Raw genomic sequence first — 16,686 nt, forward strand, 5'->3', positions numbered from 1 at the left:
CCTTCAGCTTGGACAACAAAATGGCTAAAAGAAATAAAAATGGCAGCTTCACAAATTTGGTAATATGGAGGTCTATGACCTCGTTTAGCCTCTTCAGCAAATACTGTGACGTGATAGAAAACAGAGAAAAATGAACGGCTTGAAAAATACGAGCAATACAGAATATAAAACTATCTACGCAGCTCCTGGAGAGAATAAATTTTATTTTCTGAACTCCAAGAGACTCAAAGTACAAAATGTGTGTTTATGTTCCCTTTTAATGCTTTTCTGTTACACTTTATTCTTCTAACTGTTTCTCTAAAATTCAAAGCAATAAATATTAAAGCAAGATGAAATTTTGAAGGATCAGTTTCTCTGGCAGCAGATCAGGAAGAGTTTCTCTTTCTCAGGGAGATGTTTTGGATTTCCATGATTCTACTTCATTGTTTTGTCCTTCCAGCAGCTGCTGGTTTCTCCACAACTCAGAGACAGACGGTGAATCCAGAACCAGAAAGAGGAGGAAGGACCTTCCTCTATGTTTCTCTGGGACTGACAGCAGCAGCAGCAGCTCTGATGGTCAAACGTCTCCACCAGAACGCTGAAGGTCCCTGAAGCTGCTGCAGGACAGATGTCCTCACATCTGACTCTTCATCACTCTGGTAGACCGAGGAGTTCCTGGTGGATGGAAGGACTGCAAGGTGTCCAGGTCCTGTTGCTGCAAACCAAGCCCAGATCACTACGTCTCCACCACTGTGCCTGACAGCTGGTGCTGCTGCCTTTGGTCTTCTCTGGGCATCAGGACCAAACATCTGCACTTTGGTCTCTTCTGTCCAGAGGACTTAGTTCCAGGAGTCTTTGGCTTCATTCAGGTCAAAGCCAGCAGTTGCTGCCTTCAGTGGCTCAGAGAGAAGAGGCTTTCTCCTTCAGCTCTCCAGAAGCAGCCCTCCTTGTTCAGTGTTTTTCTAAGCGTCCTCAGCAGCAGCAGCAAAGGTTTCTCTGGTGGGGTGTGGCCACAGAGCGGTCGCTCCGTATTCACAGGCTGTTAGTCCTCAACGCAGCTTTCTGGGCTTTGATTCCTGACCTTTGCTGCACGTCTTGTCCTCCTCTGTTTGACCATTTCCTGTCTGATCACTGGGAATAAATCCACAAGCAGCAAAAACAGCAGCAGGTGTTCCTCTGAGGTGGGTGTGTTTCCTTCTTGGTGTTTAGTTACCAAACAGCTGGAAACTGAAAGCAGTGATCTGCCAGAGGAGTTCACTCTGATGAAGATCACTTCATTCACTCATTTCATTATTACCCCCTGACTCTGGCCCATTCAGAACACATTTATGGACTTTTCACTCAGTTACACTGAACTGTACTTTCAGACCAGGTCTCTGTGGTCAGTATTAAAGATATATATAAATGATTTAATGGATAAAATGTTAGAATTTAATTAGTGACTGAATCTGGGTGAAAAGAGGACAGTGAGTCGCTCTCTCTGTTGTTTCCTGCTGATTTAAATCAACTCTAAAAGGTTCTGTGGACCCGACCAGAACCATAGCTACTGTGTGTAAAGCAGCTGAGAGATGTTGTTACTGTGATTAAATCATTTCATCTGCTTCAGTTTCTGTTAATATGTTGTAAATAAACCAGTTTTATAGAAAGAGTTCAGGACTCTAATTCCATGTTTGATGTTAAATAAAGGTCAATATTTTATCTCATTTATTTTATTAGCATCATTCAGGTTCATGGAGGTTTAGTATCTCTGGAAGTCACATGATCTGATGATCTCTGAAGGACGGGTCTCCAGTGGGAGCTAAAAGCCACCTCCACCTGCTCTGATGGACTTCATCCTGCTGCCTTGTTAACAGCTGGATTGTTAAAGTTTGGGCCTCCAGAGATCCAGCTGTTAACAGCTGCATGAAGCCTTGAGGTGACTGGACCCACTGGAACCAGAACCTCTGTCTGCAGTCTGAGCATCCTGAGATCCTCCTGGACGCTCAGTCAGTGATGAATTTTTTCTGAACGCTTCACACAGATTAACAGCAAGATTTGACTTTCCAGACTTCACGCTGCTTCAGTCGCTTGTTGATGATGTCATCAATGGTAATAATTAATTTTCCTCGTTTTTTTTCATCTTATTGTAAATTAGTCTCTGTGTAAATGAAACAAGTTGTTGAAACAGAGACAAGATGTTATTCAGCGACAAAAGTGGTATAATATGATATTATTTATGTATTAATAAGGCTGGATTGGGATCAGCCTTTCTGGATTAATACATTTTAAATATATTAATATAAAAAGAATCTGATCTGATTTTCTGCTTTTATTATCATCACTTCTATCACGGTCATGATCATTATTTATCATCTTCATTAACTCATTTAGATAACCCAAGCTTCAGTTTATTAAAGTTTTCTAGGCCTGTGGTAATTGAGCATCTTAACAGATTATATATAAATATACATATAGAAATATTATTCCTTAATAAAATTCCTTAAACAGGATAATGTTAATAATAATAATATCTGTCCTGTGTAATCCAACGCAGCCGCCTGCTCAGCCCACCTTCACAGACGGTTCTTCTCCTGTGTAATTTTGTTCATATATACAGATAATTATTTATTTTGTCGAGGGATATTTATTTTACTGTTTATTTAAATACATTTTAATAACAGAATAAAACTTTCTCGCCTGTCCCTTCAATTTTTCAGTCCACCAGCCTCATCAGTTCAATGAGAAATTCACAAAAGCTGGAGAACTTGCCTCAAAAGATGGAATCACCTAAATGCCAGAAGATTTAAAATATTTTTTGATATAGAATCTTTAATTAAAAAAAATGATCCTGCATCAATAACAAGTCAATAAGCAATCACATCTACAAAATTTTCACTTTATTTTTTACATTATGACTTTACATTCAGTTTAACTGTACAATTTTGAAATATCAAATATATTATACATTTAGATAATTTACACCGAAATATCAAATAGTACAAAATTACATACAATGTTTTTTTTCACAGTAGACCTGAAAATAATTTTGTCCGATTAGTTTCAACTAAGCAGCCTGCAGTGATGTTTTCCCTCCAGCAGGTGTCAGTATAAAGCAACATTTACAGTAACAGGCAGAGAACAAATGGAGGAAGCAGCGACATGGACATTCAGTAGAACTGCTTAAATACTGGGAGGACAGAGAAAGCAGGAATCTGCAAACTAAATAACACCCAAAGGTAACAACTGAAGACAAAATGATCCCCAGAATATAAAGAATAAAAACAAACAAGCGTAATACACGGAGATAGTGACACTCAAATGTTCTGGTCTGTTCAGCCTCTGCTTTTTTGTTCATCTGTTCATTAAAATGGAGCGATACTTTTTAATGACCACTCCAACAGCTACTGTGATAATCAGTCCAGCTACAGCCATCAGTCCAGCTCGTTGATGACTGCTTCCATCCTCGGTGCGTCCCTCCATGTTCTCTGCAACACAGAACCAGGTGTGAGTAGAGCTGCAGAACCCAACAGGATCCATTTGCTCTCTAAACTGCTGACACATCATCTACTGCATCCAGACTAGGGCTGAACAATTAATCGCATTTTCAATATAATCGCGATTTTAAAAAACGCAACTTCCAAATCGCAGAGCTCAGCAATTTTTGGCTATGTAACAATTTGTGATTTAAACAAAATGTTTAAAGTGGGTTTGCCTCCACATGGAAGGGAAGACAGTTGCAGCAGTTAGATAATCTAATTTTATTACTTGTTTTAGAGTTTATATAAATCATACATAGCATTAAGAACAGGTCAATCAATTTAATACATAGACTTACTTTGCACTTTATGTTCAATAAGGATTGATGTCCAAATCAACTAAAAGCTGTTCTCTTGAATAATATTCTGATCAATAGAAACATTAAAAGTTCTTGTTTTGAATAGTCCTTGTTTACAAACATCTTTATTTAGAGGCCATTTTTGTTGCTTGTGGTTAATGCAGAGAAAAGTCAAAATTGCAATTTTGGTTGAAATATATTGTAGGCAGAACGCAATCATTTCTGCACCAGGTTAAGATGCTGTGGGTCTTTTAGCAACTAATCCACACGGTGAGGAAACAAATTGATTTGTTGTTTGTATATGTTTAAAAAGACATGATAAATTAAACTGGGGATAAAAAAAATCTTATTAAATCGCAATATTAAGAAAAAAAATCGCAGTTAGATTATTTTCCAAAATCGTTCAGCCCTAATCCAGACCAGCTGCTTTCTCAAGACTCTCATCTACAACATCTTTATAGAACACAAACATCTGATCTGACACCTTCACTGCAGAACCAGAACCACATTCAGGCATGAAGGGACTTTCCCCCTTAGATCAGACACAGCAGCCCCACAATGACTTCTAAAGCCAGTTCACCTTTAAGCATATTTAGTTGTTTTTTTTTTTAACATTTTTTTCACAGAGAGCCACAAAATAACAAAAATGAGTAGATTCTCACTAAAAGCATGAAAACCTAATAAAATCTTGTTTATATATTAGTTGCCGCCATTTACTAACTTCCCACAGAATATAAACTAGTTCATGTTTCACCTGAAGTGTTTTTAATTCATTCACAGAGAATAAATAAATACATTTTGTTGGCCTCTACCTCCTGGGCCTCAGCCAGGCTCAGCACTAAGAAGCTACAGAGTGACCCACCACCAGCAGAGACGTCAGGATCGAGTTCAATGCAGGGTGGCAGGTGAGGGTGTGGCCCTGGCGTTCTGATCGCTGGTGCCATAAAGTGGCTTAAAGGAAGAGGAATGTTACCTCACCGGTGAGCACAGAGCTACTGTGTGAGGTTGAACGGTACCAGCTAGAAATAACTGGACTCACCTCTATACACAGCATGGCCTCTAGAACCCAGCTCCTGGAGAGGGGCTGAGAGCTCTGAAGTTCCCAAACTCCCCAGCACCAGGAGTGGATGAGGTTTGGCCTGAGTTTCCAGTGTTTCCTGCAGGAATTAGCTTAGGTGAGGCAGTGAGTTGGGGGGGGGAGAGACGACGACAAGTTTTGCACGGGGGGAGGGGCGTATCCATGTGTTTTTCCCCTGCCATTCACTATATGCATGAGCGAAAGCAGTTTCAAGAGTTTTTTATTTTTTTTGGGAATGTTGGTGAGGCGGTAGCGTGAGTTTTGCGAGGCGGCCGCCTCGCCAAGATAGCGCTGCGGGAAATCCTGGTTTCTGAAGGCTGTGGACATATAACCTGACAAAGCCAGCTGTATGTTGCTCCGCCTAGCTCCACTCACATCCATCTGGGACATCGCCCATTGAAAGGGATTTCTCCAACCAATTTTATTGTCTGGCCAATCAGGACGCAGGGCTGGAGTTTCATAGATGTGACGTAGTGGAGACGTGACCATGACGTGAGACTGTATTGATAGCAATGGCGGCTTGTTGAGGAAGCAAGCGTTAACATTGATGCTGCTATTTCTTCCGTGTTGTCCAATCTACCTGATATTGTTTCATTAAAAGAACATCAGAGAACGCCTCTGAAGGCTTTTGTTGGTGGAAACCATGTTTTCGCCCTTCTCCCGACCGGATTTGGCAAGTTTTGTTTTCCGGGGCGCGTCCACGGCGGACGCGGACACGCCCGGAGCGGTTAGCTGTTAGCGCTAACTATGTTAGGAGGCCTTTAGTCCTCAACGCGGTCGGCCCGGGGTCGGCTCCGACCCGCGGCGCTTTGCCGGCTGTCTTCCCCCCTCTTCCTGTCAGCTCACTGTCAACAAAATGCATGCCACTAGAGCCGCAAACACATTATTATTATTTTTTTTTTTTTCCTGCGTCGCTATCATTAGCGTCACGGGTTAGCTTCAGTGTGAGTGGTTGAAATAGAACGTCAATAAAGATGACAGACAAGTGGCTTATCCAATCATATGCAAGAATTTTTGATAAGGCCCAGCCTTCAGTAAAGGCAATTCCTATGGATCTGTCCCAGATGTATGTGAGTGGAGCTAGGCGGAGCAACATACAGCTGGCTTTTGTCAGGTTAGTGGACATAGCCAGCCATGACAACATCGACTGGAACAACATTTCTGGAGTGACAGACTCGGGTGGTGGTCCCACCTGAAAGCTTACTCTGGATGTTGGAGAGGAGGCTCCGACATATTGTTGGACCTCGGATCCAAGAGGAGCAATGCAGCTTTGGTCCTGGCCATGGAACAGTGCACCAGATCCCTACACTTGAGGAACCTCTGATCTACATGGGAGTATGATTCTCTGTTTTACAAAGATCTGGAGAAGGCTTACAACCATATACTGGGTTCATCCAGGAGTCCTTCTGATCTCTCCGGTCAAAACAAATTACTCTTCTTCTCTGATAAGCGCTGTGTTGAGTCAGACCTGGCATGACGCGCGTCACCAGCACTATGCCACACCCCTTGTTAACACCAGTTAACTGGGAACATGATGGCGCTGCGGACGGCAGCCACGGTGTGTTAGTGTGCACGTTTTTCTTTTGTTTTACAACTTAACTCTGGTTTTTGTGCGATGATACCCGGAGCTCTTTCACCAGAGAAGATCTCATGAACATCAGGGCAACATCACCAGAGGATTTATTCCCCGCTTTTCTTCTCCCTACACTGGAAATGTTGGACATTCTGGTAAAAGGTGCTCTCAATGTGTGTGTGTGTATGAATAACATGCAAAAATTTCAGCACCTAATTTCCTAGTACTTGATAGTGTTAGTAAATCTACTGACTGCAAAATTACCTGTGAAACGTTTTCACACAGCCAGAAAACTGCTTGTTGTTGCAACCAAATCCTGTGGGATTCTGTGAGAAGGGAGAAGCAAGATGGCGGCCAGTGACTTCAGTTTTTTTGGCCAACCAGCAATCCAGTGAACAAATAGAGATCTGTGGTTGCACCTACCAATCCATCATGGATAAGCGGAACACAATAGATGGATAGATCTACTTCAATCTAACTCGCTGCAGTAAAAACTCTCTCATAGGTACTCCTATGATTATTTTATTCATTTTAATTGAATTTTTTTCTTGATATAGTGAACACCCCCCCCCCCCCCAAACACACACACACACACACACACACACTATATATTTATTGCCTCATACGTTTTTCTGGCCTGTTTCACTCTCACAACAACCAGGCAGCTGTTTTAAAGACAAAGAGACGCACTGACAGCTCACCTGGAGGAGGAGCTACATCCAGGACGATGACAGCGATGGGGTCAGAGGTCAAAGTGTGTCTCTTCCTTCGGTTTGCTTCCCTCTGAAAAACTTGACACTCGTATGTTCCTCTGTCGTTAGTCGTCACGTTTTCCAGAACCAAAGACACGTCTCCATCCTTCATCTGTCTGTCCTGCAGGTCCACCCGGTTCTGATAAGATGGATGCTGGAGTTCTGGATCCAGCTGATCATCTCTGAACAGGAGGACATATTCTGGCTCTAGATCAGGTCGGGTCCACTTTACAAAGACAGCAGGTTTCTTGTTGGGGACTTGACATGGCAGAGAGACGTTCTGTCCAGGTTCAGCTGTGATGTTTTCCTGAACTGCAGGACAGAGAAGAAGAACAGAGCAGAAAGGTTAAAGAGGTCCAACAGAACCGCTGCAGATCCACAGCAGAACCAGAGAGAACAGGAACCAAGGAGAGGACCCTGGCCTCTGAATTGGACTGGTAGATAGACTCATGACCCTAAAACAAGAACTATTACTGGAATCAGCAACAGTCTGGTTCAAATAAACAAACAACCATATTTGGTTATTTGATGAAAAATTAATTAAATTTAATTGTTTAGGCTGTTATCCAATACAATATATTTGAACCTTTTGGTGAGACACTTAAATAGGAACTGAGCTGTTTTTATATCAGGGTAAAGACTGTGACGCAAGACTAACAAAGGAAAAGAAGTGCACCAATTGAAAAGAAAGCAAAAAGAGAGAGAGAGATTTAGTCTTGTCTTGATGTCTTAAAAATTATTGAGCAATGTGTTTTATTTTTTCTCAACCCAATAATAGTGCATCATGTAAAGGAAACGGCTGTTTTGTTGTGTTGTAAACTAAATCCTATAAACCTAAAATATCTAGTACAGTATTAGAAAAAGGATAACAAATGTTAGCCTTTTGTACATTTCTGAACTGCTGAGGACAGAAAAGGTTCAGAGTAAATACAAATAAGTCAGGAAAGTTCAGTAAATCACAGTAAAAGTGTTACAATGTATTTCTATTACAGGAACTAAACTAGCCTGAAAGCTTTTACCAAAGTAAAATAAATAAATAGTCACAAAGTTTAGATCCTAATGGTCCACCCAAAGTTACAATCCTTACCAGTGAAGTCACAGCGATGGAGAGTCTGAGCAGAATAGTTTAGAGACTGATCACCAGCTTAATTTCAACAATCCTGCATAAATGCCGACTTAAATAACAGTTTCTGATGGAGTGAACCTCGTACAACACGGATGCCTTTCTCAGAGCGGCAAACAGCCTGCCAGTAGATACAGAAGGCAGGAATCCCCAAAGTATTTGACTTATTAGTCCTTCCACAATGACCAGGAATAAATCACTGGGACTGCATGATAAACAGCAGCTCAGAAAAAGTCTTATTTACTCTAACATGCTGAATGTTCTCTAATGAAGTTGAAAGTCAGCTAGTGCACTGAATTATATTACTGTATTTTATCCTGCATAAAATGCAGAACATTTTGTGAGAGATTTTAAATAATTCATTATTTTTGTAGTATATAAATTTAATTTTGTAGGATATAAATGTGGGTATTTCAGGGAAAATTTTAAAAAGGAAGAAACAAACTGCTACAGGGTTAAAGGGAAAAAAGTCGTACAGCTGATCCTGTACACCCACTTTAATGAAACTACCTTTATAAATAAAAGTTTGATGATAATAGAAAACAGTCAACAGACTCACCTGTACCTGTCGATAAAGAACATCCCAAGAAAAGAGAAAGAGATGTGACCAGGTGAGCCATGGTGGAGAAACAAACAGCTGGATCAGGTTTTACAGCCCGGCGTGGAAAGTCTGACACTAAACAACAATCTACCGGACTTTTTATACCTTCATTGGTACATGGGCGTGCCTGAGCCATGTCCCACTTCCTTCACCTACAGACATGACTGGGAGGGACGATTCTCTGACTGATGCGTTATTATTCCACCACCAACCCCAGAAAGGCTGTAGATCCAGAGTCAAGGCTTCCCTTCACTGACAGTACTGATATGTTTCAGATATAAACTCAGATCCTCTGTCTGCTAAACTATATTTAATTAAACTATATTAAACTATATTGTCTGTTGATGTGTGGATTGGGGAAATCCACACATGATTTAAAAAGTCTTGCTACCTTAACAAGTCAACCGTCTCTTCTTTCATAAAAACGTTAAATCTGTATCTCCCACCAACCATATATTTATACATAGAAAGCAAAGTAGAACTGAAGTTAATTTATCTGGAGCCTCTAAACATGGATTACAATATATTATTTACTTGTGTCTCTACTTTCTTCCCCTAAACAGGAACCATGAAGCTCAGTCTGCCTTGAAGCTTCTCCTTTAGGGAGAAATAACTGAGTTATTAAGCCTGGATGTAAAATACAGCAGCTTAAAGCTACCAACAGTTGCTCCTTCTAATGTCAGATTCCTCTTTAGAGCAAATAAACAGAGAACTCACCTTGGTCTGGGAGGAAGCTGCTCTCTGTCTCCCCTGATCAGGACTCCTCTCCTTGTTATGTGACTCCGCTCAGTCTGGCTGTGCTGAGTTTCTGCTGGACTGCTGCCACGCCCAGCAAGTTGACGCATGTCTCTCCCCTTCTTCCACCCCCTTCCTGTCAGTCTACTGTCAATGAAAGCGAGCCACTAGAAACCGCCTGTTCACTTGCAGGCTACAATTGGCCGAAGATAAACAACTTTAAATATGTCATGAATCATTTGTTCGTGTGAAAAGATTCTGCTGGTGAACATTTTACACCCAGACTCAAATGAATTTTGCACGTGTCTGAATTTTCTGTAATTGTTTACTTGTACAAGTTCACATTTTTTAACGTGCAACATTTCACACCAAGATTTGCAGGTGTTCAATTCCAGAATACAAGTGCGGATATTATGAACCATTTTCCCTTCATGTTTTTAAGTAAATGATTGTCAGGAAGTGAGTTTAAGGAAGAGGGGAGTGTCTCACAGCAGCGCTCCTGCTAAGATGGTGACTGCAGAATGTTTGGTGCTTTCACATAAAGTGTCCAAAGTCCGCAATAATACAGAAAAAAGTTTCTAGAAGTGTTGCTAGTCACTTTTTTAAATAAAAAGTCACTAGAGAGGACTGCAAAGGTAATAAGTATAGTAACAAAGTTGGTATATTGGCAACAAGGCTTGGCTGGCTTTTTTCCTCCCTGCTTTAGAGGTATGAGACCGGCGTAGGGACCAGATCTGCTCGGGTGGTCAGATCTGAGGAGGGCTGGAATGTGACGTCAGCAGATTGTTGTTGGCTCATTGGTTCACCTCTCACTCAATTCAGTTTATTTACATAGCGCCAAATTAATGAAACATGCCATCTCAATGCACTTTCCAGAGTCAAGTTCAATCAGATTATATTATTATTTGGAGCAGGGGTCACCAACATGGGCCTGCAGGCACCAAGCAGCCCCTAAAGACCACATGTGGTGTTCATGAGCCTGTTATAAAAACAGCACAACCGGCCTCTGAGCTGCATCTAAAACTTTATTTTATTCTGCTCCTATTCATGTTTATTCACCCTTGCTTTTATATAGGTTTAAAAACAACAATATCTATAACAAAGCATGACCATATGTTTATTTCACATAAAGTTAAGGTGAATTCTGACTCTTCTAGTTCAAATGTCAGTACTGGTAGCCCTTTGTATGACACAATAATGAAACAGGTCTAAGTTTCAAAAAGGTTGGTCACCCTTGGTTTAGAGTATTGTGCTTGTTTCCCGGACGTTCTGGGTTCAACTCCCACTGACTACCACTCTGGGTCCCTGAGCAAGACCCTGAACACCAGATTGCTCTCTGGGTGCTGCACAGCTCACTGCTCATTAAGATGAGCTAAATTAAATGCTGAGAACACATTTTAGTGGAATCTTTGTTGCAATAACAATAAAGATTATTATTATAATAAGAACCACCATGAATGGAGGGGGTCAAACCAAAATGTAATTTCACTATTTACACACCATGAACTACACTTGAAAGAAAAGTCAAAGGACACTTTATCTTTCTATACACATTGCTGTATTTAATGAACTAAATTAGTTTCACGTCTCAGTGAGGCTTTCTCTCATTTTACTCACACTGAAAGCTGTTAGGTTTTGTCTCCTAAAAGGTTTTGGTTCAAACAGTTGTTTATGACCGCTGATCAAACTATTGTGTGCAGGAGGAGGGAGAAGGCAGAGAGCATCTGCCCGCCTGTAGGAGTAAGTTTACTCTGTCAAATCAGCAGTGCTAATATTCAATGTCCAACTAATAGAAATAATTTAGCCGTGCTGAAAAACCTGCAGTTTTGCAGCTTAAAGTCTTCATTGTTGTTCTTGCTGTGGCTGAGGCAAAAACTTCCTCATTAACACCTAAATTTTAACTCAGTAAATTTTTGTACATTCAGTGAACCGATATTACGCTGGGCTCACATTGAAGTGCAGATCCGTTGTGGTGACCAGATAATTAAAAATCAATTTTTCCCAGCACTATTCACCACTTTTTATTGTATGTTTGCCCAAAATTCAAAGCTGCAACTGAACCGAAACAAGATCTAACAGACAGAGCAACAGTTTCTCTGACAGGAAACGCTGTTGTGGTTGTGAAACTCTGAGTGTGAAGTAGAAAAAAAAAACACACACTCTTCCTGTTTCCTGCAGACGATGACATAGCCTAGTTTAGTCGTACTGAAACAAAAAAAACAACACCAAACCCTCAGGAGCTGTCAGCAAATCAATTTTCTACACAATCAAAGCTCCTCCCTGTTCGAAGCTAAATCCCCACCACAGCAGCTACAGCAACAGGAACCTGTATCAACCTCTGAAGTTTTTTTTTATTACGTAACAACCTGAGCTCGGGTGTCAGAGAGTGTCAGGGAATGCCCAGTTCTGGGTTCAGCAGCTCTGCAGCGACAGACATTAAACTGATATGCTTTAGTGATTAAAAATGTGACCCAAAATATAATTATTATAGGATCCAAATATTCAGTGAAATATAACAGTGAAAATTAATTTAGACAAACAAAAACCAACTCAGTCTGTTTCTTACTCAAGAAAGCTGCTGATATTCTAATAATGAAGCAACAACTTATCAATATTTAGTCCCCACACAAAGCTTTGGAGGCCTGCTAGATATAACATGATTTAAATCCTGAACAGAGAGCAAGAAGTTACTGCCTGGTATCCAGAAACTGTTTAAAAAGAGAGATAAAAATATGACTAAAGAGGAAATCATGTATTTACTAAACCAGAACCCAGAATGTGGTCATGTATCTGTCACAGGAATTAAACTACCTAACTATTGTTCTGATGATTTAAATATGATTTTTGGTGTTGTCTACGGGAGGAAGCGCCTCGTCATTGACGAGAGTGAAATCTTTCTAGCTCTAGAATGGGAAGCGCTTCCTCTCGTCTTTATATGTATCTTTATATAAATGTCTGTTTTTGTTTGGATTTATTTGGATCCCCATTAGCTGTCAGTAATTTGACAGCTACTCTTCCTGGGGTCCTTTTAAAATGATACAAATACACAAAACATATCAAATGATCACATCATAAGAACAACTATACATTTCAACTTATTTCATATTACAGTACAATCTGTTACACAATTATTCAAATATTAAGGCTTTCAACAAAGTATTTTTTTTTAAAGTGTTTTAAATGCGCCTTTCGTAGTAGCAGTCAAGATGTTATGTGACAGTTTGTTCCACAGAGTCACAGCTCTGAACAGCACAGACCTGCACACTGCTTCTGTTCTTGGAATGGGTCGAGTCAAATGACCAGAAGCTGCCTGCCTGGTTGAATAATTGTGCTCATTTCTCACATAATGTAACAAGCTGAACAAAAGAAAAGGTTTTCCACAAACAATATTATTCCTCAGGAAACACAAAACATGCCATTTGTCCTAAAAAGGTGCAACATAACTCTTTATGCAGATGATTCTACACTTTACTTTGCAGCAACAAAGATATCAGAGTTAAAAGAATCAATGCAGTTGGATTTGCAGGTGCTTCTGGCCTGGATTAATGAGAACAGCCTAACCTTGAATGTATCAAAGACAAAGTCTATGTTATTTAAAGCTAGGAATAAAAAATGGGATGATAAACTTGATATTGTGCTAAAGGATATGGACATAGAACAGATTCAAGAGGTGAAACTTCTTGGAGTAACATTTGATGAGCAGCTATCCTGGGCAAAACATGTAGATACGGTGGTGAAAAAGATGGGAAGAAATATGTCTTGCATTAAAAGATTCAGATCTTTTATGACTTCAGACTCTAGAATTTTGGTTATTAAATCGTTAGTGCTGTCTCACCTGGACTACTGCTCTGTGGTATGGTCAGGTGCAGCTCAGAAACATCTGGCTAAACTACAAACCACACAGAACAGAGCGGCCAGGCTGGCACTGGGACTGCCCTGTGTGTGGACTCAGAGCTCTGCTGAGCTGCATGTGCGTCTGTCGTGGCTCAGAGTAGAGGAGAGACTGAAATGTAATGTCATTAATAAAAATGACGAACAGCAATGGTCCTAGGCAACTGCCTTGTGGTAAACCACACTGCATTTGTTGAGGTGATGAAAAGCTTCCATTAAAAAACACACATTAACACCTTTACTGAAGCGTCTCTGTGGCTTGGTTCCCATTTAATGCCACGCTGAGCTGAACATCTTTCCCAATCATTGCCTCCTTCTTTCTCTCCTCCTCCTTCATCCAGCTGCTTCAGTCTGAAGCTGCGGCTTGTTTGGAGCTGAGATCCTCAGTCAGAAGAAGCTGGAGGATCAAAAGTTGGATGTGAAGCTGCAGAGTGAAACCCATCAGATGAAGAGAAGCTGCTGCTGGGCTCACATGGAGACAGTCAATATTGAGTCTTCTTCTCTGAACATCCCTGAAACTTTAGTGTCTGCCACTTTCTACTTTCATCAAATAACTGGACACGACTAATTAGAAATGTTCTAAACCACTTATTAAAGTTTGAGCTTCTTGAACAACTTTTTATGTCTGCCTTTTTCTAGTAGAGATGGATGTGTAGAAGAATAGTTATATAGGCCTACTTTACACATTAGTTATAGTTATGGACTGAATGTCTGCCTCTCACATGTTTTATACTTCTCAGTGCTGCTCTGTGGATTCTGGTTGAGGCAGCATTCCTGACAGCGAGAAGCTGAAACACACACAGCTTTGTGTGTCACTTCACCAGATGCCATGTTGATATTGGGGCCCGCCCACCAACGTTTGTTTAAATAATGAACATCTGAAATATCAGTGATCATGTCCAACAGGCTCTTAGTATACAGCTGAGGCATAAATCCTGTGGCCCCAAGCTCTGATCGTCCAATCAAAATGCTGGAAATGCAGATGTTACGTTTACGTTCAGCTGGATAGTGTGTAACCATCTAGGCAAGGCAGATTTATTTAACACATTTCGGTACAATAACAAAGCAAAGTGCTTTATATGATTAAAACATTAGAAAGTAAAAACAGAATAAAAGCAAGTAAAAAAAACTTTGGAATAAAATGTAGAAAAATAAAAAAAATTAAACATAGGAAAATGTAAACTAAAAGCAAATATTAATCTAGTGTTGATTGTCCTTGCTGGATTATTAAAGGAGTGATGTGAATCGTTTCGGTTCAGTAAATGAACACTATGAGTGAGCCTTTATTTATAGTTTTATGTATAAAAATTAAATTACGTTTAGCTTGTATAAAATTGCATTTCTAGTGTGGTGGTTTATGCTAATTTGTCTATTTAATTTAAAATTGATCAAAGTTTTAAGTTTTTGTGCCCCACTGAACTTATCATGCTCACCAGCAAACAGTTACAGTAACAAACAGCAAAATAATGACCAACCCTAACCCTAACATATCCTGTCAGAGATGAAACTGTGTGACTCACACAACTGTGAGAAACCACAGCACTTACCCCTGTCACAACCTGTAACTTTTACCACTTTGAGCACCACGGCCACGTCCTCCTTCCAGACCTGAGATTAGCATATCTGATCATTCTAAAAATAGAATGACTGCGAGGCGTTTCCTCTGGTCTCTATATATATTTTGCTTTCCTGGAGCACAGAGAGGAGTTGGGCTGATGGAACAGAGAAGAAGGTGAGTAATTTATCTCCGCTGTGTTTTACTGTTTTATCTGCTAGTTGTTAATGTTCACTTACAGCTGACATGGAGGGATGAATAGTTTCTCAAAATTGTAATATTTATGTGAAAATCATTTAATCTTCAGGTTAAGAAAACCTTTATATCCATATTTATATAGAAGAAGGATGTTTTTACTCCCTCCACTCCAACACAAAGCTACTTTGGCCAAGATGAGTTTTTGTTGCAGCCTCTGAAGCTCGTTTAGCCGCTGATGTAAAATATCAGAATGTTTTCAGACGTCTGGTGGTCATGAAAGAAAAGAGGAAAGAAGATGAAAGCAGAACCTGGAGGAGTTTTAGGAGTAAATATTATAAACCATCCGAGGATGAGACTGGAACAAGAGCAACAGGTGATGACGATGATAAGACAGGACCAGCAGGTAAGAGAGGAAGAGCAGCAGAGAGAGAGAGCAGAAAGTAGGTGAGCAGAGAGAAAACAGAGAGAGACTGATGTGCTGCTAACAGACCTACAATAGAAATGTCCATGTAGACATTTTTAGTTTTAGTCTAATTACTTATGCTTGGATTTATTGTTATTTTTCACAGTCATCACAGAGCATCATGTAAATAAATGGAGTAAACTTGGTGTGTCATAAAATACAGTCTACAAATGTAAAATATGTTGTAGTGAGTTAGAAACAGAGATGACAAAATTAAACCTTTTATTAACGGTGGAACTGATGTGGAACAGAAAACATGGTTAACACATAGAGAACAGGAAAGTAAGCAGTAAAATCATTGTGATGTATGTCTAGTACAGGAATGTAGAAATAATCTGACTTCTTTTTAAACTAAATGATTGAATAAATAAATGCAGCAGCAGAGAGCCTGACCCTCCAGTGGTAGACTGAAGGTTGCTCCTTGGCCTCCACAGATAATAGTGTCAGTGAGGATGGAGGAGCAGCTGCCTGCTCACCAAGCAGAATGGATCAGAGACCATCAGCAGCTTCATTTACACAATCTGCTTTCTGCTCGACTACAATGACAATTTATGATCAGGGAAGCTGGTAGGTGGAAGGAGAACATGGATGTTTTCTCAGAGAGGCCAGAGGAGCTGCCAGCAGATGCAGAGGGCAGCAATCCCCAAAGTATTTGATTTATTCTGCCTCCCACAATGCACTGCAAGACTTACAGGGACTGGATGATAGACAGCAGCTCAACGATGCTTTATTTAGCCTCACATGCTGGCTGCTGTCTTACAAAGTTGATGAAAGATCAACTAGTGCACTAAATTATATAAAACATGTCCACCATAAAATACAGAAAGCTTTCTTAGAGATTTCCAGAGCAGGAAAGAGACCGTGGACACAGACATTGTGTTGGTGGGGGACAAAAAGACAGAGTTGTCCTGATGTAATGACTGG

General features: G+C 40.3%; 1 protein-coding gene across 6 annotated transcripts in view; it reads right to left on the reverse strand.

Annotated features, from left to right (window-relative positions):
- Positions 1-2,840: 2,840 nt before the first annotated feature.
- Positions 2,841-16,686, reverse strand: part of LOC110368156 (ICOS ligand) — a 502,595-nt gene continuing 488,749 nt past the window's right edge. For 3 of the 6 annotated variants that reach the window (XM_036146896.1, XM_036146895.1, XM_036146893.1), the window contains exon 4: positions 2,841-3,443. In XM_036146896.1, coding sequence (XP_036002789.1) covers positions 3,310-3,443 — 134 coding nt within the window. In that variant the 3' untranslated portion in view covers positions 2,841-3,309. Of the gene's footprint in view, positions 3,444-7,145; positions 7,509-8,283; positions 8,315-8,878; positions 9,008-9,637; positions 9,745-16,686 lie in introns of those variants that run through there. The other 3 variants (XM_036146897.1, XR_004932635.1, XR_004932636.1) reach the window with 3 other exon arrangements.

The sequence above is a fragment of the Fundulus heteroclitus genome, chromosome 14 (assembly GCF_011125445.2).
Source record: "Fundulus heteroclitus isolate FHET01 chromosome 14, MU-UCD_Fhet_4.1, whole genome shotgun sequence".
NCBI lineage: Eukaryota > Metazoa > Chordata > Actinopteri > Cyprinodontiformes > Fundulidae > Fundulus > Fundulus heteroclitus.